We start from the raw sequence: 25967 nt of genomic DNA on the forward strand, positions 1-25967 counted from the left end.
ATGGAATACACAAAACACAAATATTGTCAGATGCATCAAGTATACAATACATTTATTTTAATATAATTACAGATAATGGGAAGTATTCCATGCCATAGTGTTCATTCCCTTTGAATGAAAGGATATGAGTCACATGCTAATCTTAAATTCTCAAAAAGTCTTGAAATTTTGTTTTATTTCATTATATACATTTCATTGTTTCCTATATATAAAATTCTTATTTCATTAATATCATCAAGGTTAAAAAAAAGAAAAATATTTTATCTATCTAAGTTAAGAATAAAGCTAAGAAATTTTAAAAAAAGGAAACTTATGGTACAATCTAATAATGATTATTTCATCATTTAACTATACAGACAAAATAAAATTATGTACTACTAAGTATTTCAAAGAAACAAATGGTTAAACAATCTAAAATAATTATGTCCTCCTTATTCAAATAAGATATAACATAGTGAAAGAAAAAAATTTAAACGTAATTTTATGTCTATATAATAGAAAATGGCAAATAATTTTTTTTAAAAATTTCATATTATTTTCTTGTTATAATTATATTAAAGAATAATAACTTACGAGAACAGGTTGCAAATATCCAACAAATAAGCAAAATCTGCTTCTCTCTTCAATAAGGGCTTTTTTCACAGATTGTTTTTCAATTTCTTCAAGTAGAAGATATTTGTCGGTTACATCTTGAAGAGCAGAATCCAGAGTTCGTCTTATATCAATCACACCCACTACACAGAAATAGAATTTCATATATCTCAAAGTAGTAATAATTCACTTAAATAGTCTTATCAGGTTGGTTTGTTCTAGTATACATGTGAGAGCTTTGCTATGGATATTTTTAGCATAAATGTTAAGATTATATATCAAAATTGGAATTTTTTAAAATTTTCCTTTTTATACACTTTATGAAAAAAAAACATAATTATGTAAAACTACCAAACTATGAAGTATTAATATTCAGGAACCCACAGTAACAAATTGTCTATAAACACAAATGGAGTTAGAAATTTATTATCATAGAAGAAAAATGCATTTAATTAAAAATAAAGATATTGATTAAATTAGAAATTATACGAACTTGAGGGCATTCAATTATCGACTATGTCAACCTTCATCTATCAAAAGGTACTTCAAGATAGAATTGAGTTAACATGTCTTATATACTAGTGATTTGGTATTTAATATTTGTAGTGATAGTTACGTTGCAAACTCAGTAAATCCGGTAAATTAGTTTTTGAAATTTTCTTTGTTCACTTGCTAGAATGAATATTAAATACAGTCAAGATTCAAGTAAAGAGAAGAAGAAAAAAAATTTTTTAACCAACAATTAAATCTGAAAACAATCATCATAACTTGACCACTATTCAAATATTTTCACAATACCAAAAAGAGCTTAAATTCTAAAATACATTAAATTGCCTGAAAATCTAAAGAAGATTGAGACTTAATGATTTCATTTTGTAACTATAAATGAGAATTCTGAAAAACATTAACCACAGGAAATGTCAATATGTTGAAGTTTGACTTTGATAAATTGACATCTGGGGAATCTCTAACTGTAGCTCTCAATTCCCAGGTTACTGCACCAAGTATTAGCAATTTTTTAAACTACAAAATATATATGTACTTATAACTAAAGAGGCTTATATTTGTACATATATAGATATAACATACATTTGTACGGATATATGTACAAATATTTGTATTTATATAAAAGGATTTATATAGGTTCATAAATTTTTCCCTTACCTTTCCTTACTTTCTTTTGAAGTCGAAGGGTATCAGACGATTTCTTTTTTAATTCTTGCTTTGCTCGCTTGAACTCTAAAAAAAAAAAGGCATGGAACAAAATAATAATATTTATTCATATTTATGATAAATAAAATCAAATGGTAAATCAGGAATAATTTTTTTTTTTTTAAAAGCTATTACTTACCTTTTGAGTGTTCTTTATCAAGGTTATAGTTATTCTTTTTCCATTCTTCAATTTTCTCCTGAAGTGGATTAATCAGACCATCTTGCATGGTACTGTAATTAATCAATCATAAATGTTAATTAAAAGATGCAAAAATTAAAACAATATTTGATAACAGTAAAAAACCAAGTACCTTTTCTTAGTAGTAATAGGCACTTAAGATGAAATAAACTAATATATAAAATTTAAAAAGTACATTTAAATCCAGACAAAAGTTTTAATGAATTTTTAATAACATTAAGTTTGTAAAAAAATACATGTGAATTGAAAGATTTAAATTAATTTGAAATTCAGAAATAGAATTTAGTTTTGATAGATTTAAAGATTAAAAAGGATAAGCGAGAACATAAGGTTCAAAACACTAAAAATAATACACATTCGAAGGTTGGGAAGCAATAAAATGAACAAGTTTGTCTAGTAAGGTATTAAAATTTCGATACATAATTTCACTCAACTAACAATAATATTGTACTAGTACGATTCACTCTCAATGTTCAAAAACATTGTTTAAATTAAATATACATAAATGTACTTAAAATTATAAAAAATTTGGTAACATTTTTAACGAAATATATGCATTATTATAAAACTTATACACATCTATTAGGCGTTCCAAAAATAACGGATTTGAAAAATCAAAGAAAAAAATAAAGCAGTAAGAGATGTTATGTTTGCTGCATTCAGCTTAGAAAACCAGATACTATTTTCATCTAATTTCCAGACTAATTACAAAGTTCGTAGACAGATGGAACTGCTAATTAAAAATCTAAACATCAATGCTTCCAAAATAACCACCATGTGTAGCAAGAATGTGAGTAGGAGGCAGTTTGAGGGCAAACTTCACAGGTACCCATACAAATATTTCAGTTCATATATTTTAACATGCATCAGAAAACATTGATTACAATATTTTTCAATATTCAGTGTCATGTTGTAATGGGCTAGTTTTAAAATTTAGAAAAAAATTATGCAAAGAATAAGCAGAATGCAATAAACCGTATGCACACTGTACAAAGATCATTCGGTTTTTCTTAAATTGATTTTTTAAAATCTCGGTAATTTTTGAGTAATTGTGTAATGAGGAAAAAAAAAAAAGAATATCCTTTCAAAACATTTAAAAACTAAGTTGGATTTAGCATCAATAAATCATATCTAAAAAAAAAAGGAAATTTTTAAAAAATAACACTTGCTTAGAACAAAAAATAATTACTTAGAGAATATTTTCAGCTTTGCTTCAACACTTCTTTGCCTTAAACATAAACGCGTTAATGCAGATCCTATTTCTTTAGTAGCACCTAAAATAAAAAGTGAATTACAACATTTTAAATAGAAATTAAAAACATACAAACAAAAACTTAAGATAAAGGAATTTTTTTTAAAAAATGTCTGTGCAAATGTTTTTTAACTCTGAACATTTTAAACAAATTTATACCTGGAGTAACTAATGGTTATCAGATGTTAAAAACTATGCAATAAATAAATTCATCATCAGGTTCAATTTTCATAATTTGAGCATTAAATTATTTTGTTAATTTTAGCTATATCTAGCTTAATGATGCATCAAAGCTAGAGTTAAATTCTCAATGCAAATTCGTCTTCTTCCTTGTATCTAAATGTAAAAACGCGATCATGTTCATTGTTCTATGTTAATTATTACAATCGAACAGGAAAGGGAAAAACAAGAATATTGCAATTTATGATAAGAGAAAGCTTATAGATATAATATTGGGTACACTGACGACATATGCTACATAGTCAAGAGCTGTTCCAGCTAGTGTAGTTTCAAAAACTAAAAACTTGCAGTTTTTTTTTCTGGACCTATAATAGAAATGATCCTTTTGACTGTTCATTGATCTTTTTCAAATTTTTAATTGTTTGGTGTACACTGTTAATTGTTTGTTTTTTCTGTTCTTTTGTGGAGCAGTGGACTGCTATAATTACATGGATTAATTTCCAAATAAAGCCATATGTAGCACAATTTCTCATTCAAAAGAAGTTATCGAACAAAAGATTTTTTTTTCAAAAAATAAATGTGATGAATAAGATAGCAAAGCTCCCATTCACACCGATTGGAATTTTAAAAAATATACAACTAGCCGCCTGTGGCGACCAACTGGCCCGTCCACTCGAATAAATTGACCAGAACGAACTTTCCGTTTCGCGGCTCCATGCTTGCCTCTGCTGCCCTCGGCAGCATTAATGATGATTTATAGCAATGCTGCCGAGGGCATTAGTAGGGTAAAGTAGTAGTGTTAGTAGTGTAAATCGAAGAGTTAGAAATCTTTCTCGACCGAATCGTTTAAGGTGGACTATTAGTCCACTCAGACAAACTAACAGCTTAACGTTTCCACATAGTCATCCACCAGCATAAATTCATTCCTTCGTAGTTCAATGGCACAAAAGCCGGAATCGGCTATGATGCGCAAAATGCATAGCGGTAATTCGTGAGAACGTGTTCTTTAACATAATTGTCAATTAGTCCAATAGTTACCCAGATAGTAACGAAATGATGAAATGAAGATTTTTAACTTTGTCTATTTGTCTCTAAAAAAATTACATGATCTAAACATGATATATTTATTTATTTTGGTAAAAACGTGTTATTTAGCAGTAACGTCAACTTTCGGCTAATTACCCCGATAATTACAAAATATAATATCGAAATGAAACTTTTTTATTTATTTTGCATCTGATAAGGAACACATGGTGCAAAATCGACACTTCTATTTTAGTAAAAACGTCATTATGCATTACTGCCAATTACCCACTGCTCCTGATTTTTTAGATTATTACAAAATAACCTGACAAGAACAAAATATCGAAATTGAAATTTCGGCTTTCTAACTTCATGAGTAATTGGAAGAATTAATGATAAGAGAGCGAGGGACTTTCTTTTTATTTGTAGAGTTGCAATTTTAAAACATTTGTATGTCAAACTCGAAATTTTGAGCTTTAAAAAAGGCCTTTTAAATCGTGTTTAAGAGTAAATAATTTTATTTCGTAAATCGCCGAACGGCCTCTATGTTGGCCAGAGAGCTGATCTTATGTTAAAAAGGTCCCGGGTTCGAATCGCAGTAAGAGGCACGAATGCTCTTTCCTGTACTATCTGTCCTTATTATTGATGGGGCAACGTTATTCCACTTAATGTCAATATATTCGGGTGGGCATTCGAAAAAAGTATTTAGTACATCAAAATTATTACGGTCGTTATGCTATTAAAATCGCAAGGCACTAGAAGAAAATGATTTATGACATAATTAGCTTTAAGTTTCGATTTTATACTAAACACAGATCATCCTATCGAATCTGGATAATATCCAGATACTAAACATAAACATCCCTATTTAAAAAAAATATTATCCTTTTAAGAATCGTATAAATTTAATTACAGATATCTATAAAAGAAATTAACAATCAATAAATAAGAAGATATGCCTTATGTTATGGGATAGAGATTCTGTTTCATAGCCCCAAGTGAATGGTTCGTTCAAGTAGCATGACATTTGCAACATCCGGGTATACTAAGATACCTTTGGAAAAAATTATAATGTGGAATTCACAACGCAAAACAATGCTTTTAATTAAACGATAGTGTTGCCCACAAGTATTTCGATAAAAGAATATTTTTAAGCCTCTCTTTTTCAATATCTCATGAATCTACTCAATTGTTAATCTTTCTTAAGTATCACCATAATTTGAATCAAGTTCAAGAGGTTTCTTAAGATCTTTTAAGTTTGTTAACTCATTGAGAAATCAGAATAACTGCGGTTACTTTTAATTTTTTTTTCTTTAATGAAAATATGATAAGTGGCAGGGAAAAAAAATGATTTCTCATGCAAGGTCAAAATATACAAATCAGCTTGTAAAAGCAATATTTAATTTAGTGCCGTGTAATAGAAAAATCAACGTATGCGAAATAAAACTGAAAATTGAGAATTTTATAAATATGACATTTTTGTATGACAACATCTATGACTATCTACAGCAAAAAATAAATTTTGTTTATTAGTTTTTTAAAGTTCTGCTTTAGAGTTCATAGCATTAGCAATAGAAAGAAAACAGTAAAGCCACTTTTCCCGATGTCTATCATAAGCGTTAAAGCAATCTTACCAGATTTTTCAATTTAATTTTAATATTGAAGTACAGTTATAATGCGAAATTATAAAAAATAAAAAGGTCACATCTAAACGTTAAATTCAGTTTATTTCATTCGTAAAATGGTTGAGAGTTATTAAAACCAAATAAACGCTAACTAGAAGCTATTAGAAGGGTCACAATAGGTTCAAATTAAAAAAAAAAATCTTAAATATATTATTGTAATTAAATCGAATTTGCCATTATTACTAAAATAATGTATTATTTACAATACAACATCTATTTACCAAATCAATGTTTCTTTAGGATGGAAGGAAAAAAAATAGAAATTAAATGGAAGTTTTATTATTGTTAAAATCAATTTGTAGCGTTGATGAGAAGCCGAAATCATATTATGTTACTTCATGAGTAAGGTAATGAAATTAAACGGCATTATAAATTATAGCTGGGTGTTAGTCACAGCACTAATTTCTGCGAATTATAATTTTTTTTTTTTCGAATTTTTTCCGCGTTTCCAGAATTTTTTTATCAATTTTTTCGAAATACTACAATTTGAGCCGTGGTGGCTCAGAGGCCCCTCAATGAGGTGACTCGGGTTCGAATCTCAGCGATGGCTGGTCAATACAAATTCTGCACCCGACTCGCATCGACCACAGTGCTGACATAAAATATCCTCAGTAGTAGACGGATCATGGGTTAGAGTCCCCTTGCAGTGAGGCTAACAATGGGAGGGTTTCGTCTCCATGCAACGCAAATGCGGGTTAGTTCCATCAAAAAGTTCTCAACGAAGGTTAATTTCTCTTAATATTTGATTCATGCCTTGCCGTTGCCTTTTCGATTGGGTTCAAAATTACAAGGCTACGGAGTTGGTACGTTCATTGGTAACGGACCGTTCATTTTCAACGGAACATTGGTAGTCGTAAACTCAAAATTGGATCGGTTGTTGAACAACGGTTATAAAATAAAATAAAAATACTATAATTTGCGCAAGGATTGCAAAAAAAAAAGAATCTTTTGAATTAATTACTTATAGTTATGGCAAGAAGCATTTTTCTGTAGCTTTAAAGTTGATAATGTATATTGATTAAAAAAAAATATTTAGAAAATAGTTCAATAGCCTTGGGGTCATTTTTAAGAGAATCCAGATGTTCATGGACGAACGAGTCAACGAATTTAATGCTTATAAAGCACCGGTTAATGAATTTCGCGAACGTGAAATTGATCCTGTTTTGAAAATCTAAAACACAACTTCATCCTCAAGTGGCTATTCGATGTTAGTCAGTGCCTACAAATAGCGCGAACGTTAAAAGATCGTTAACGAAGCATACGTATGTGTGAAACAATGGAAAAAACGAAAGATAAACAAAATACTTTAACAATTATATATTTTGCTCCAAAATTCTGTTCCTTTGAATAAAAATATTAATATTTTATAAAATTAAAAGAAAAAAATTTTCAACTCTTTTGTAGGCTTTTATTTTGTTATTTGTACCATGTTTATATCTTTCAGCGCATACATTATATATATTATTGTATTTATTTATTTGACGTACTAATTTATTTATTTATTTGCATTTGTGTTCCCACGAATCTTTCAAGAAATTCTATCCTTTTTTTCCCGCGACAAACTTACACCCATATCTCACAGTTGGTCAAAATGTAATTGATAACGGTAGTCATTGCTCTGTAGTCAAAATTACATGCAAATGCGACTACTTGTAATCAAAATTACAACGGTATATAAGGGCACAGTGGTTAACGCACTCAGCTGTCATTATGGAACCTATAAGTAGCGATTCATACTTCATCTTAAATCTTTTGAACAATAAAATAATAATATTGTTCGATTTCACTTAAATCATTAAGATGGTTTGAGTAATTTCTTTTTTACAGAAACTGACCTTGGTTAGAAACCCAATTTTACTAATTGGGTATACTATAGCCTACGTCACAGATCGTGTTATTCCTACTAAATTTAACTAGTAAACAGCATTTTCTGCGAACCTGATTTCTAGCAACAAGTAAAAGCATCAAACGAAGTGTCTTGTTATAAGTCGCTACTCGCCAGGTTGGAATTGTATTAGTCTAGTTCAGGGGTCGCCAAACTTTTTTGATCATCGACCCCTATATAATTTTTCGAAATCTCCATCGACCCCCACAAAAGTAATTTTCTGTTAATTAAAATAAAACTCTATTAGATACTGTGTTTGTACATTTATTTTATGATTTTAAACATTTATTAAAGTAATAGTACATTGTGTAACAATAGTTTTATGAAAAATATATTAATATTGAAATTTAAATACCTTATTATTAAATAATAAGTAATTATGCATAAGTAGATATAATAAGTAAAGTAACTAAAGATTTACTGCTTCTTGATCAATGAGATGGGTGTGCCTGGTGTTTTTTTGCAAGGTTCGCTATATTGGGTTCAAAATTGGTCAATTTTAATTTTCGTCAAAATTGGTCAATTTTGTAATTTTCGTAAAAAAATACAAAGTGTGCTATAGTTTTGTCGCGGGCTGTACTAATCCATATTATTAATGCTTACCTTCTTTTTTGTGCATTGATAATTAAAATTGATATCTAAACCAAACGAATGGTTTTATCGAAACAATAACTAATTATCCAAAACTATAAAAGTTTTAATAATGACACTGCAAATATTCAACACAGTTTGCAAAGATAGCTGAAACTGCGTATGATATTTGCATTTGTAACGTCAATGCTCGTCACACGTGACATTTGGACAAGTGCACATATGCATATGACTTATAAACTGCCCTGAGTTCGTGCCACTGCGCGGTGGTACGTAAATACTTGCTTCACCCCAATAAATATACGTTTATTAATTTATGTTTCATAAAGAAACTTATATTGAGTCAATCATTAAAAAAAATTCACAAATTTTGCATACTTAATTAGGTATGTGTGATTTGCGTATTGAGAACTGTTTTTTTTCTCGATCCACAATCGACCCTTCCGATTCGGATCGACCCCCATTCGCCCCCCTGTCTCAGATCGACCCCCGCTTTTGTTAAATAGACCCCTGGGGGTCTATATAGACCACTTTGGCGACCTCTGGTCTAGTTCCTTTGGAAATAATTTATATTGTTGTTTTACCGAAATTTCTGAATTTAGTAAGCATATTTAAAACTCAGTTTATTAATTAAACTAAAAGGTAAATGTTATTCCTAGTAAGTGGAAGTAGTTGTGCTTTTTTCATATTATACCCAATTGACTCCTCTCGCTTGCTTATTTCTTTCTTTTTTCCCATTTTAATTTATTAACTTCATAGAAAAAACTTTTCCTCGAGGATCAAAGAATTTGGAAAATTCAATAGATCAAAACTTCTGGGAACAAAGTTTGGGATCAGAAAATTTAAAATGTTTCATTTTTACTCACAAAAAATTTGTATGCTGCTAAAAAATTATGTTTACAAAAGACGAGTGTTTTAAGATCAAATATTCTTAAAAAAATCACATTTTTAGAAATTCGATTTCTCAGGGACTATTCGACTGAGTGCGCCAAAACTTCATATTTTGCCATGAAAAATTACAAAAAACGTAAACAAAAAAATTATACTTACAATTTAAAATTGTCAGACTATTATTTAATAAAATATTAAAAAATAATAAATGTTTCCTCAAAAATATTTTTTGCATGGATTTATCGTTAGATAAACGAAATGTATGATTGTGATCGAAAATTTTTCAATTCGCTTAAAAAGTTCTCGAGATATGGCGAAATGCGCAATAAATAAATAAATAAAAATTACAATAAAGTGTCCAAATTTTGGATCGCTTTCTTGCCAAACTATTGGAACTGTATTTCCCAGATTGCGGCTATCCCCTATATCTTAGGAATCAAAATCCGAATCGATACAAAAAATGGTATTCAGAGAATGTTTATTCAGAGAAAGAACATTTCAATGTCTCTTTTTAACTAAAAATATCATCAGCACTAATTAATTAGCCCATTTGAGGTCACTCCTTCAAACCATTAAGAGTCCATCCATTTGAGTCCTAGAATGTGATCATTAGATCAAAAGTTATTCAAGGTCATCCGCATTTTTTTTTTTTTTTTTTTTTTTTTTTTTTTTTTTTTTTTTTTTTTTTTTTTTAGTGTACAATTAAAAGCAGCAACAGCAGTTATTATTATTACAACTTAGTTGTTTGTTCTTTCTTTCGTCTGCATAAACTGTCTACGAAACTGAATACTGTTTTGTCTACATAAACACAAAATTCACAAGCATAACTTATTAAATTAAGATTGAGAAAAATTTAAGCAGTTTATTCTCAACGTAGGTTGCAAACATGTTTTTTTTTAATCCTATAATTTAAATCAAATTATCATAATATTAGATTTATCATAATATTATTTCTTTGCAAATTAAAAAAAAAAATAAACTTACTCTTTCATTTAGATACGCATCACTAACGAATAAAAATTTATTTAAAAACATTTCTAATTTATTTATTATTAAATTTAAATTAAACTACAAATCAGTAAAAAAAACTGCCCAATTTTTTATTCAGCATATCTGATAGGGCAGTTAAAATAAAAAAAGATAACGCATAAGAATTGAAGCATATCGGTCAGTACACAAAACAATTTTGAAAACACATAAAAAAAATAAATTTCTCTTTAATTCTACGCCCAAAATAAAAACTTGATAGTTGAGCCACCAACGCATGTAATTCCAGATAACAAATTTCATTCTGGGTCATTTACCTGAATGTTCTAGTAGAATAAATGACATTAACATTGATGGATTTCGTGAACCAAAATGCCCAGCGTAGTACAGGCTTTTTGAATTTTTTTTCTTTTTTTCTCTTTCACTGCCACAACCTCCTGCATTATCACGGATGGATGAATTGAGAGGGAGAGGGTGAATTTGGATGAGAACGATTTTTCGAATGCAAGTTTGGAAAACCTAGCTTCCCATAGACCTGAGGTTATTTTTAAATCGTGTTTTTACCGTCTTCTCTACAAGTAAACAGATGAGGGTAAAGGTTTTACTCTTTGAGAAAAGATGATGTTGACGATGTGAAGTAGCTGAATTTGGAAGAGTTCAATGGAACTATAGTATATATTTCCGAAAATATTTTCACTCGTTTCCACACTAAAGTTAGTTAGTTTTTTTTTTTTTTTGAACTTTTTTTTTCCTTCCCAAATTCAAAGTAACAGACTGAATTCTCTCACAAAACTTTTTACAAATTGAATAGAAAGCACACAGAGGCATTAAGAGTTCAGAATTTCAATTAACAAAAATCTATCGTAGCTTTAAACCTTACTATAGTCATTAAAGATATTTTAGGGGATATCATTTATGGATAGAAAGAGTATAAAAGATTTCTATACGAATATTGCAGTAAAAAAAAATATACACCTTTTTTAAATGCAAAAAAAAATAATGTTAATTTAAATTTTAACGAGAAAAATAAGAAAACGCTGATTGATATATTTTACATTTTTCTCAATTATTATTATAGATGGACTATATATAAAATAAAATGCTACACCCAAAACTAATATAACGTTGAAGTGTTCTAACATTTTAACTAAACAATAGATAAAAATTTAGAATCATTGAAAAAAATCATGCATTTGTAATGAGTCTAATACTTGTACCAAGAATAAATAGAAAATATAATGGTGACAAAAAATTTATTTAATTATCAAATTGTGTTTGAGAAGATTAAACATTCTTTTCTTCTAAAAATTATTCAAAATCACTCAAATATAACTTTTTTTATAAATTGAAACGATACTAAAGCAAATAAATTATTCCCAGCATTAGTATATATTAGAATCAATATTTACTTTTTAAAACGCGTAAAATGAAAATTGCTTCAGAAAATAGGTAAAAAAAATAAATTAACAACGAATGTTATTTTTAAATTTTATTAACTACTGACAGCTTTCTTTGGATTTCTGGAATTTTATATAACGGATACAATAGTTATGTAAAATTCCAGAAAGTGTGTTTGATATTAATTAGATTAAATACTTTTAAATAATTTCTTTAAAAAAAATAATGAAATAGTTATTATTTTTTTTAATGAAACAATTGCAATAATATCGGTCTAACTTAATAGTCTGTCTTAATATCGAGTTCTAACTTAATTCCGCTAAATAAATAAATAATAATAAAACGCGCGTAATAAGTCTTTTCGGTCTAACTTAATAATCTATCTTAATATCTAGTTCTAACTTAATTCCGTTAAATAAATAAATAATAATTAAAATAAATAATAATAAAACGCGCGCAAAAAGTCTTTTCGGTCAAATAAAAACACTTCTTATTCTTAAGTACCAAAAATGATCAAAAGATCGAATTCAATTTTATTCAGATTCTATTTCATTCAATATTTCGAATTAAATTTCATCGAATTCAACTTTTTCCGCTATATAAATTAATAATAATAATAAAATTTTCAACCACTTCCAACGGTTTTTAGAAAAGCAACTTAACAAAACGATGGAGAAAGAAAATTCTGATATATATAACATAAGTTCAATAATTCAAGATTTATTTTACGAACGAAAAATAAACTTAACAGACCCCAAAAGAGGAAATGGACGAATACAATTAAGATAAATGTAATCCACAAGTAACAAAAGCTGACTACTTAAATAAAAAAGAATGCATAAGGGTGTCCTTGACAGCATATAAAAGAAAAACGCATATCTTTATTACGTACAGCCCTTTCGCTGCCAGAATTAAAATTTCCATGCCTATTCACCAGTACGCCCCATCGCAAATATCGCGTGATCTCATAAAATGAAAGTTAACACATCTCCGACCCTTTTTTTTCTTCTTTCCAAAACGATAGAAGTAAGTCAGCGGTCAAGTCAAGGCCATGGACATCGTGACTTTATAACACAGGTGGCGGCTAAACACGAAACAGGTGATAATATAAACAAAAGCCACCAACTAATAAAATCTGAAATATCACCAAGAATAAATAAAAGCTGTAGTATATATTGAAATAATGTTCTTTTATAGTATTTTTGTATACTTGTTTCCGAATAAAATAAGGTCTATTATGTTAGTTGACCTTGCCGGACCTTAAAATGGCTCTCACTCGGGATAGGTCTCTTCCTAAAGGAAGTGCATAAAAATAATCGAACATAAATGTATTCGCGTGGAAAAGATTAGGGGTTAAACCGTCCGGAAAAAAAACAAGGCGAGTCGCTCAGACTAGTCTGTTGCGGATATGACGGGTAGGTAGCGGATTTTTAGTATCATATAACTGATTTCCTTTCTTTTTTTCCGATAGAAAAAGGTCACTCGCAAGACAATAGTCTCAACAAAATAATATAGAAAAATAGGCTTTGCATCGATTCAATAAAAGAATCAGATGCTCGCGCATTGGATCACTGTAATTGTTGCAGAAAATAAGGCTGTTGTTATTATTACCGACTATTACTGGGTCAGAATCATTATTCGGTAGTAGCTTTTTGAATGGATATCACGATTTTAAAATTTCTTTTGAAAATAATGATGGCAGTTCGAAAAGGTACAGTCTAGGAAATTTAACTGAAATTCAGTAAATAATTATAATTTGTATTTAAGAATGTCTTTAGGAGTTAATGTTAGGATTAAACAGAAAGAACAAATCAACTCTAACAGATATTACTAACAAATTCATTAGTAACTAAGACGCGTTTTTTTTATAGTACGAGTATTTTGCAAATTAATTTTAAATGTCATAAAATTAATTTTCAAAAAAAAAAAATTAGTAAAAATTTTTTTTTTGTTTTGAAAAAGTCGAAAAATTGCTAATTTTTAATCCGTAATGACTCTCCAAATTTGACTTTGGGAGTTGGGTTCAAATTCACAAGATTACAGACCTGGACGTCTCTATCTGACATCCATTTTCAGGGATGACAATGAAATAAAATTAAAAAGACTAAGATTTACATAAGAGGTCTATAATATACGATTCTTGCACATGTTTATCAAGTTTTTTTTCCCCTTCATTTTTCAAAAACTGAATGTCTTAAAAGTTCCAGCATTGAAAAACCATGCATTTACTATACAAAAATGATAAACGTTAAGAAAATTATTTTTATGCTAATAATTAAAAAAAAAAAAAAAAAAAAAAAAAACATTTTTTAAATAACGCTGGGGGAAAAAATGAATTTACATTTATAATAAATGTACAAAATCTATGTGGTGATCTTCCGGGCATATTTTTAGAAACGAGGTTCAAGATACTAACAATAACTATTTGAATCATTAAATTACTGGAAATTTTTAGATTATTATGGTTCTATTTAAGCAGATATGAGAACATTATAAAAGACATCTTTTACATGTACTTGGATGACAATAAATTTCTATTTGTTAATGTAAAAAAACAGACACACGTAAAAACTAAAATAACGCTTAGGTTGGATACTCTCTAGTCAGACAGGAAAAGAAGTTTATCTCCCCGAGTTTAAGAAAAAACTTAAAAATCTCTGAAATGACCATCTAATATCCAGTACATGACTGAAACTCAAAAAAATTATCCTTATGGATCCTACTTTTTGGCAACCATAGATGCAAACAAACTTGTATATCGCGTTTTACCAGTACATAGTGGAGGAGACGGCAGAACAAAGTCAAAGAAAGCAGTATAGGCTGCTGGCTGGAGCATCTTCTATCTATAGGTTAAAATGTCGCCATTTTTTCTGGCACAAAGTTGTTTTTTTTCTTCAGAACTACTTTTCTTCCAAGACTGTTTGGAGATTTATAGACTTGATCTAATTTAGATAGACCATTTTGGGGATCAGAAACAACAAACATATACAGTGAGCTGTATCACGTATTCATTTTTAAATTTAATTAATGATGATGAATAATAAAAATAAATATATACCAGTTTTTTTTCTGCATTATTGACCATACAAATAATATGCTGTTGTAAAAAGTCGTACAAGGAATGGCACCTATGCTGCCGTGCAATAGAAAAAACAACACAAGCGACAAAAAAAATTCAAAATTGAGATTTGTTTACATTTGGTACCCCTGTATGATAAACTACATGTTGCAAAGACAATTTTTTGATAAAAAAAATTTTTGTTTTATCAGTTTTCTGAAATTCTATTTAAGCGTACTTTAGCAATAGAAAGAAAAAAGTTATTAAGCCACTTTTCTCGGCATTTATCACGAAGCACCTATGTTTTTTATTTTTTAATTGCACTGCAGTATGGAAAAAACATAAAAAAAATTTTGACGTTCAACTTATCCAGTTCTCCCCTTGATTTGAGCACCAACAGACCACGGGAGCGTCCGAGAAACGGCTGTGGCCACATAAAGACAGCATATTTATAAAGATAATATTCTAGCATTGTTCTAAAGAAACAAGAAGTCATTCCCGGTTCTAAAATAGCGCAAAAAAAAAACAAAAAAAAAAAATTCATCTTTGTTCAGTTTATACGAAAAGTAAGTACTTAACAATATTTTATTAAAAATGCAAGTTCAAAATATTTCCAAAGCTATTTTAAAACTATTAGCCTTAAAAACACTTGCCGTATTGCTTGCAATTTTTGTAAAATAAGTTCACGATTCTTCAATACTGAAACTTCTAGGCAACTCTGAACTATTGACAGGACTATTGAATACAACAGTCGAAACTATTGAATATAACAGTCGAAAATGGTTTCTTTTATTGAGGGTTAATATAACTTTAAGGCTATTTTCCTGACAAATATAACACAATTTTCAGTTAAAAAATATTGTTTTAAGATATCTAATTCGTATTTTAATAAATAAAAAAAATGAAAAATGTCATTAACTGCAAAATTAATTAATACATACCTCTGGTATTGGTGGCCATATCGGCTATCTTTTGAAATGCGTCCAGAAAAGATGTTGATGCAAGAATGGTTGATCTGAAATAGAGATTTGGCAATATTTAAACTGTACTCCAATAATTATTATTTTTTGTTTAAAAATTAACGATTAATAACGAAAGCAACGAAAGTAATAAATTAGTCCTAGTATCAAAACCTTTTTTCTAATAAAAAAAAAATACCCATTAAAACAAACTTAAAATAAACATTCACCTCTATTCTTTTCCATTTGCGACCAAAATCATTTAATTTCAATTTAAGCCAAATGAGAGATTCATCAAGAAATATTTTTGATCTCATCTATAAATTTTTGAAAAAAATGATTGAACTATTTTCGTCTACCACAAAATCATTACCCCAATCCAAATACAAGAATGAGAGATCAATATAAAACTTCTTAAAATGGATCTAAATCATTTATCTCAATTCAAATGCCCGGAGGAGATACATTGTTTCTGTCTAAAATATAACTGTTAAAAATGAATCGAAATAATTTACCTCAATCAAAACGCATGGAGGAGAGACATTATTTATCTCAGATTTTAATTTCTAAGAATGATTGAAGTTTTAATAATGTAACATGTAATTGATTAAAGGCATTTTTTTGTTTTTTTTTATTACAAATATAAAATTTCTAAAAATGGACAGAGCTTTTTTTTTTTTTCAATCTCTGACATTAAATTTCTACAAATTAATCAAATATTTTTTAAGTACCACCAAAATCATTTACCTCAGTCCAAACGCGTGGATGAGAGATATTTTTTTATCTCTGGTATTAAATTTCCTTTATTCGTCTAAAGTTTCAAAAATATTTACCCCAACCCAAATTAATGAATATGAGACAGTTTTTTTTTATCTCAAATATAAAATTTCTAAAAACGTACAGAACATTTTTTATATATCTGATATTTAATTTCTAAACATTAAACTCTTTTTTATATACTACCAAAGTTATTTATCCCAAACCAAAAAATTGATGAGTGATATTTTCGATCTCAAATATAAATTTTTTAAAAACAGACAGAACTTGTTCTTTTTATCCCTGATATTTCACAAATTAATTAATCGAACATTTTTTATGTACCACCAAAATTATTTACCTCAGTACAAAAGTATGGATGAGAGATGTTTTTATCTTTTATATTAAATTTAAAAAAATTGCAATAATTTCTAAAAATAAAACTTTTTTCATTACCCCAACCAACATAAATTTAATTTAAATATAGTTTTTTTTTATTACCTCAAATATAAAATTTCTAAACATGGACAGAATTTTTTACTTCTGATATTTAATTCCTACAAATTGATAAACTTTGTTCTAAAATCACCACCAAAATCATTTACCTCAACCCAAATAAATTGATGAGAGATATTTTTTTTTCAAAAAAAAATCTTAAACATAAAGTTACTAGAAATGGACAAAGCATTTTTTTTTTATATCTGATATTTAGTTTGAAAAAAATTGATCGAACTTTTTTCATGTACCACCAAAATTACTTACCCCGACCCAAATGAATGAATCATAGATATTTTCTATCTCAAATATAAGATTTCTAAAAAATTGACGGTACTTTTTTTTTCTCTTTTATTTAATTTCTAAAAATTGATATTGAATTTTTTTCATATGATAACCAAAATCCTTTACCCCAACGAATATGAATTGATGAGAGATATTTTCGATCAAATATAAATTTTCTAAAAATGGATCGAGGCCTCATAAATATTTTATAACAATGTCACAAATGCAAATTTCATATAAATTCCAGTTTAAATAACTTTTACTTACTTAAGCTGTCCCTGAAATTTTATAGCCTTAAGTAGAAAATCATCCCAAACTGGAGCACTATTCTGAAAGAGAAATTATAAAACATTAAAAAAAAAGCCTCATTTGGTAAATAAAAACAACGAAAATCAAATTTGAAACTTAAATATTAATTTTCAAACGTATTGAAATGAGTTGGTTATTTTTACAGCAGATTTACAACAACAAAAATCCTATTTTAAAGAAAAACTCTAAAAATCCAATTTGAAAAATAAATAACTTTATTTTTATTGAAAAAACAAAACGTGTTACCATTTTACAGAATAAAATTAATTTTGAATACGATAAATGTAAACCATGGAGAGAAATACATACAAAGTACAATATAAATAAATAAAACATTTTCAATAGCAGTCAACACCTTCTCTTCCATTTCAGCAGATTTAATAAATTATTTTTGACTGAAAATCAAAATCATATATACAGTACAAAACATTTCTAGGAAAGATAAAGAAGGTCAACATTCAAATAAAATTGAGATCTCTAAAGAATTAGTTTTATTAAAAAAAAATTATAGAAATATATGTAAAGAATCTTTATTAAAGTAACGTTTTTATGAAATTCAAAAAACTAATTGAAATACTACATTAATTTTTTAAAAAAATAACAAATTAAAGCTGGTAAGCTAGTATCTAATTATGTTTTAAATATAATGAAACTCTGCAATACTGCAAATTTTCCAGAAATTTTTAAGCTCCTTCTTAACTCCTTATAAAAATGACATTGTGTATAATGTTCTACGGTAAAGATATAAAAATAAAATTTAAAACTGCACCTGATTTTACCACTATCCATTAATTCTTTCAAAAGTTCATGTGACCATGTACTTTTGAAAGAATTAATGGGTAGTAGACATTTTACCATGTAAAATGATGCTATAACGACGCTAAAAAAATTTTATTCTTATTTTAAAGTAAACTGTTTATGCTATCTTTAGAAGAAAAAAAATTTAAATTAAGTTAGGTATTTTACTATCTTTCAAAATCGTTTTTTGAAATAAGATAAAATAAGATGAAACAAGTAAAAACCGTTTTATAAGTACGATAGAATTTCTAAACTAGAGAAAATCTCACTATACAGAATCTACTAAAATAAATTCGTAATAATTTTTAGTATTAGTATTAATATTAATTACCTTTATCAGAAAAAGTAAAGTTGCTTTTTCACCCTAAAGCCAATTTAATTATTAATATAAAATACATAAAACTAACATAATTAAACAAAATATTGATTAAAAAAGTATACATTCTTAAACAGAAAAGAAATGTTTTATTAGTTAAATTTTATAACTAAAGTGAGTTAAAAAGTAGGAAAGTGTAAATTGAAAAAAAAATAATAATAATAATAATAATCATTACCCCACACCACCACCAAATGATAAAGATTGTACAATGCGGGATAAAAAAAAAATTTAAAAAATAAATAAATAAAACGGACCACGATGAATAACTTTTGATCTAATGATCCGGGATAATAAGTGCAAGTGCAGACGATATTTTAAGTTCCGAAAGCAGACACAAAAACCAAAAACGTACTTTGTCTGAATAAACATACTTTTTTTAGACGGATTAGGATTTTTAACCCCAAAATTATGGGGGGGGGGGTAGCAGCAATCTGAGATATATGATCCCAATAGTTTGATAAGGAGAGTGCTCCAAAGTTTGGACCACTTCATGTTAATTTTACTTTTTCCGTATTTCGCTAAATTGTTGCACATATTTATAAAATTAGTTTATCCAAAGATAATTCCTTGCAAAAAATAACTTTCAGTAAATATTATATTTATATTAGATTTAGTCAATATTTATTATTTTATATGAAAATGGTCGAAAAAAATTTTGAATAGTAAGGGATAAAATTTTTAGCATCTTTCTAAAGAATGTAATTTTATATAGCAGAATACAAAATTTGAGCAAACTCGGCAGAATAGTTCCTGAGAAATTGAATTTCAAAAAGTCAGATATTTAAAATTCGATTTCTCAGGAACTATTCGATCGATTTTGCTCAAATTTTGTATTTTGCCTTGTAAAATTATATTCTTTAAAATGATACAAAAATTTGCACACCTTACAATTTAACATTTTTTCGACCATTATTAAATAAAATAATAAAAATTTACTAAAGGCTATTTTTTTTGCATCTTTGGATAAATGAATTTTATAATTGTGTGCAAAAATTATCAAGAGAAAGTACGTTTTTTTTTATGACCCTCTCGAGTCATTAGATTGAGACTTCAAATGTGAAGATCTGATAGATCTAAAGTTATTTAAAGTAGTCTGCTTCTTTTTTTTTTNTTTTTTTTTTTTTTTTTTTTTTTTTTTTTTTTTTTTTTTGGCATCGAATTCTCCTTATATTAAACGCCTTACCTCTCACCTTTCAAAAATATGTATTTCCGATAATGAAGTAGTTAAGTTAATCAGTTAGTGATTTTTTTCGTAACTGTTTCTTTATTTTCCTTTTGTTCTAATCAAAATTCGTTAGCGACAGTTTTATATTCACTTCAAAGATAGTGCGTTACCGTTATCGTTTACCTAAAGAAAAGATGTAAAAGCAAATACATATTTCTCAGAAAAAGAAAAAAAATATGAACTTAGTTCAAATTAAGCTATTTTGAAACGCTTTTAACTTTACATGAATTATTGGATAAACATGAGATGTATTAAATACAAGTAAACATATTACATAAAGTTTGCAATATGTTTTAAAAAAATGTCTTCATAAGCCATATTACCTAGGTGCCGTTAAAAAAAAATTCTTTAATCAGAGTCCAAGAAAATTTTTGCAGGATTACGTAATCGAATCCAGTTTGTAAAAGTTAGACCCCGTAGGTTGAAAAAAAAGTTATTTAGAGAAACTATGTACATTAAAATATTATTTCAATGAATATTACAACAGTTTTTTAAATTTTTAACTTGTCAAAAAATTTAATGAATCAAATATGATCCTTCTTAAGTTTATGTTTCACTGAAATATTGAAAAAGAACACTGAAATTATTGAAACTATTGAAAATTCGATATTAATAAATGAATTACTAAGTTTTATTTTTATTTATAATTTCGAAAATCAAATTTATCTGGGACAATCGAAAAATTCATATTAATAAAAGAATTATTAATAAGTACTAGTTATTAATAAAACTACTTTGAAAATTGTTTGAAACTAATTAAATTGTTTAAATATTCAAATCGGACTTATTTTATTATTTGCCAAATACACTAGGAAACTAAGAAAAAACAAATTTAATTTTTTTCTGCATATAAAAGAACTACTTAAATTACTTATATCTTGCGCTGTTTTAAATAAATTTTAAAGCAATTATTTTGAAATTAATTTTAAATTGCTCCAAAAATTTAGTTTAATTTTATTGAATATTTTTACAGTTATAGCAAAAAAAAAAAAAAACTTAAGACAAAAAATAATGTTTTTTATATAATCTGTATTTACATAAATATTTTAAATAGGGTTGCGAAATTTCGAGCAATTATTGGATATAATAACCAAAACAATTTATACAAGTTACAAATTTATTGCAACATTTTTTGGCATAGGGTGTTCAAAAACACTATTTTTCGTTTGTCATTTATTGTCGGTCCCTCAAACCTCTAAAAGCTTTAAGCTTCGTATATGAGAAATCGCAATATGAGAAATCGCATGATCTAAACACTTCTGAAGTTATAAAATGATTCTTTAAGTTTCATGAGAAATATGAAAAAATTTATTAGTATAGATGAGTTTCCATTATCTTGCCTCCACCCTGTAAGTACAATGAAAAAATATATTAAGATGCCTAAATGCTTAAAAAATTTCTATATAAATATAGGGTTTGCTAAAGAAGGAGGCTAAAAATTTTAGTATCATTCATATTGCAAGAAATGAAGCAAGAGCAGCACAGACAAAAATTTTATATCATACCTTTTTCTTTCCCTATCTATTTTTCTACACCATGAAAATAAAAGGTGAACACTTAATTTCTTTCACACAGAAAATATTATGCTCACATCAAAAATATGAAAAATTCACAAAACAAAAATTAATATCTTGTCCTTGTGACAAACTTAGTGCTCTTACAAAAGTTTAATTTCAGAGGTGTTACACAAAATGATCTCTGGGATAAATCTTGAATTAGGCATGATTTGATTGAAACATTTGAGAGATTTTCTATTTCATTTAAAAATAAATCTCTTCTAATTCATAAAAAGCCAGATTGACAGATACAAATTTAAAAACAAATCCTTGAATAAAAAATTATTAATTAATAAGCTGATAATTTTAACAAAAATAAAATGTTTTACTATAATTTTCAGTTTTTCTTTTATATAGTTTTTTTTATATAAATTGCTAAGGAAACAAATAGAGCACTTTTTATTTTTGTGTTTGGATGTTCAAATTTAATGAAATAATAGTTAAAAAGAAAAATTAAATAAAAAAAGAAAAATGTCTCTTTTTGTACATTACAAATAATTTCCTGTTGGAATTATTATTTAAAAAAAGTTTTATTGTTGAAAGTCTACTTAGAGTAACCAATGAGAATGCTTTGAGATAAAAATAGTTCTAACAGTTATTTTTATTTAAAATGAAATGTAAAGTGGCATGGCGAAAAAATTGTGAAGTAAAATTAAAAGATTCTAAAATTTATATTAGAATGGATTTGCATGGGTTATTTTACTTTTTCTTGATTTTATATTTATTCATTCATTTCCTTAATTTAAACTTTATTTAATAGATGAGCAACCCAATCCTTAAGAATAAACATTCACCCCATGCTATTGACTCAGATCACAGTGTTGTTTGTAAATATCAAATATGATGATAGCGATAACAAAACAAAATAAACTTTAAAATAATTATAATCATTTAAAGATAACTAGTAACTTATTTTTTTTTTAAATTTTACTAAAGAACTTTGAACTTTTTAAAGAGGAAGAGGGATAAATAACTTTACCCTTAATAACATTTTGTTTCACAAATCAGTTGACACTACATCACTCTCAAAATACAGAAGTAAATTAGGAAAAGTTTGCTGAATAATGATGTACAGCTTTACAGCAAATTTTTGATTACATTTTAATCTCTTATTATTAATACAATCTTAAGTTTTTCATTTCATTTTTAAATATGTATTGGAGCAGTATTAAATTTAGGCTCAGGCTTTTAAATTAGATTCAAAAACACTATTTAGATTAGAGCAAATGAATAAGTTTATATGGATGCTGGTTTGCAATCAGGAAAGGATTTTAATGAAATTTTGACTGTATCTCTATTAGCAATGACAGGAAAATGGCACTGATGAATATTTGATATGGTAAAAACATTTTAATAAAAAGTCACAGAAAAAAATTCAAGCATAAATCTATAGCAAAAAAAATTTAAAATGTATAAAGTTTTGGCAGAAGGAGAAAAAATGCAAGCTTCACATGTCTTTGTGGTTTTTTACTAAAGATTAATTGCAATGCAGCGAGTTCTTTATTAAATTATAGCAATTTTCATTGCAACAACTATCTTTACACTAAGATCTCAAGAGAGTTAAATACCTTTCAAGCAAACATATTTTAATGCTCAAGTCTTTTAACTACAGAGGACTCCTGTGGCAGAATTATTCCGAGCTATCTGAGATAAAACTCTCTAGCACTAATAACTTTCTGGCAGATACTTTTAATAATAACAAACATATATGTTACTAATTTAAAATAACAAAAGCGTTGTTCTTGAAAAAAAAACTATATAATTTTTTAAAACTATTAATTCTCGCATTTTGTTGGGGGGGGGACACTCAAATTATTTCCTTCTTTGTATTTTGCAAATAACTATGACAATAAAAAAATAATAAAAAACTATGAAACCTGCAGCAGTAATAGCCAAAAAAAGACTGACTACAAAATCACGCGAATCAGATTTCGCAAATGCGTGTTTCATTTCAAGATTAGGTTGTTGTAACAAATAATATTGTATTTTTAAAAAATAAAGAAATCAATTGCAATAACTACCAAAAATATGATAGAATTATTGCCTTAAAGAGAAAATACTCAAATGCAAGACTCGAATTTTCCATATTGTCTGAAATATATCAGGATATTTAAAATCCATGCGAAAATCAATATCAATAACTGCCAAAAATACAATTAAAACATTACATCGATTTAAGATACTATCAACACAAATTGAGCAAGTCAAGAAGTGATTATCTAAATACATGATTCACACATTACTTTGTAAATTTTTGTAGAAAAGAAAAATATATATTCTTTTTTTTACTTTTCAAAAATCTTTCTGCAAGAGCTCCGTAATGTCTGGCCATGTTGTGCGATTCTGCCACGGGGCAAGGAGAAATATTTGATATTTTGTAGTAGTTGATAATAGTAGATAAATAGCATTTTCAGTAGTAGTAAATAGAATTTTCAATAATTATTAGTTCAGTAGGTAACTCGTAGCCACCACCAGGGTAAACATCTACACATTTGTGCTTTTATTTTTAATTTGCAAGTTTAAAATGTATTTGGCACATTGGCGATTGTAGTTGGTACGGCAGATCACAATATGAAAATATCCCTATGAATCATTATGATTTTATGTGTTAGGTTTAAATAAATATGAATGCAATTTTTAAGTATGTTAAAACTGAACTGTCATACTTAAAATTAAAAGAGTTTATAACATAACATTAATAACAGTTAACAACATTAGATTTCTCAAGCAATTTACTACTCCTTCTCCTAAGCAGACATCTCATTAAAGTGAACTACATTATTTGTCTTATCAGCCTCACGAGTGTCTGAAGTTTCATTGTAATAAAATTATTGAGCTATTTCATCAACTATTAACATACTACTACTTATACTTCAACTTTCTGTTAGATATTATTTCTTTTCCATAATTTTGTTATGGTCAAGAGTCAAGACAAAACAAAGCAAAAAATAATTTAATTATAAATTGTATTGCAACCATTTTATTATGCAAGCTTTGTTTACCATAATAAATTCAGTGCCTCAAGTGCCATATTATTTCTAACAAAAATCAATGAAATATTTGAAAAAAAAGTTTCCAAAATCAACAAAATATTATAAATTAAAAAAATTAAAATTTGAAAATTCTAATGACAACCATTTTATTAATCTGATAATGCATAATAAATTTAGCAACAAATTTAGTTTTGTCAGAAAAATAAGCAAAGAACTTTTGTGACATATGAAAATTTTTAGCTTTCTTATTTTTGTTAAAAAAATTTTCTATGCTTATGAATCTTACTAGCTAATTAATTAAAGAAAATATTGAATTAGCTCCGCAATCTTAAAGCTTGTTTAGATTTATTATTAATAAATATTTTGGTACATTTATTTTAGTTATTTGCTCTTAATAATAAAATAGGTATACATATTTAAGTTATTTTCAAATAATATACATGCAGCATTTTTACAGTTTATCTTACCTTTGGTGATGAACAAAACATGGTATTTTCAGTTTTTGTGACCAGCGATCTAAATTAGTTATGCATCCCTGATTACAAAAAATAATAAAGCGTACAACAAAACAATTTTAACAAGTGTTTTAAAATAATTTTAAGTCACTTCATAAACATGACACCCCCTAAAAACATTTGTTTAAAAACATTACCTCAATGAGAATTCAAGATTTTAAAATACCTAAAACATCTGAAATGACAAACATGATGATATGTTTAAATGCATACAACAAAGATTGGATTAATTCGTTCTTACCTTTAAATCTGATAGTATATGTTGGAATAATCCACCTAAGGCACTAAATTCTTTTTCTACTGTAGTTTCCATGATTTAATAACTACAGTCTACCATTCACTTATTAAGTAAAAAAGTTATTAATTTTTTAGTGACATCTTCACATTTTAATCTTAAAATGCTGTTTTTACATAGGAGAAGTTCGATTCGCTTCTAAATCTGAACATATCATGTGCACTTTCAGATAGAAATCTGAACGATACTTTTTCATAAACATGTTTATTTGAGAAAAAATTAACTGATCGCACCGCCAACTAAAAAGCTCATTAAATCAATTTTTATAACATCGATCTAAAGAACACTAAATAAAAATCTTTTGCAACTTATCAAATAAAATAATATCTATTTTCAAAATAACAAATATATTTCGAACCATTTGTGTCTACAGCGATCTATCTCATTCAGAAACTAAAGAAGCGAAACTGACACACAACAAACTACATTTTTTTCTTCACTTTAATAAAC

At 27.2% G+C, this 25967-nt stretch overlaps 1 protein-coding gene across 1 annotated transcript in view; it reads right to left on the minus strand.

Moving 5' to 3' along the window:
* Positions 1-25967, minus strand: part of LOC107447986 (serine-rich adhesin for platelets) — a 38225-nt gene extending 12258 nt beyond the window's left edge. The window contains exons 1-7 of the mRNA XM_016063050.4: positions 25464-25967; positions 17715-17776; positions 15894-15967; positions 3192-3276; positions 1943-2034; positions 1756-1830; positions 574-734 (exon numbers count right to left, since the gene is read on the minus strand). Of these exons, the coding sequence (XP_015918536.1) occupies positions 574-734; positions 1756-1830; positions 1943-2034; positions 3192-3276; positions 15894-15967; positions 17715-17776; positions 25464-25535 (621 nt within the window). The 5' untranslated portion in view covers positions 25536-25967. The remainder of the gene's footprint in view (positions 1-573; positions 735-1755; positions 1831-1942; positions 2035-3191; positions 3277-15893; positions 15968-17714; positions 17777-25463) is intronic.

This window comes from Parasteatoda tepidariorum, chromosome 1, assembly GCF_043381705.1.
Source record: "Parasteatoda tepidariorum isolate YZ-2023 chromosome 1, CAS_Ptep_4.0, whole genome shotgun sequence".
Taxonomy (NCBI): Eukaryota; Metazoa; Arthropoda; class Arachnida; order Araneae; family Theridiidae; genus Parasteatoda; species Parasteatoda tepidariorum.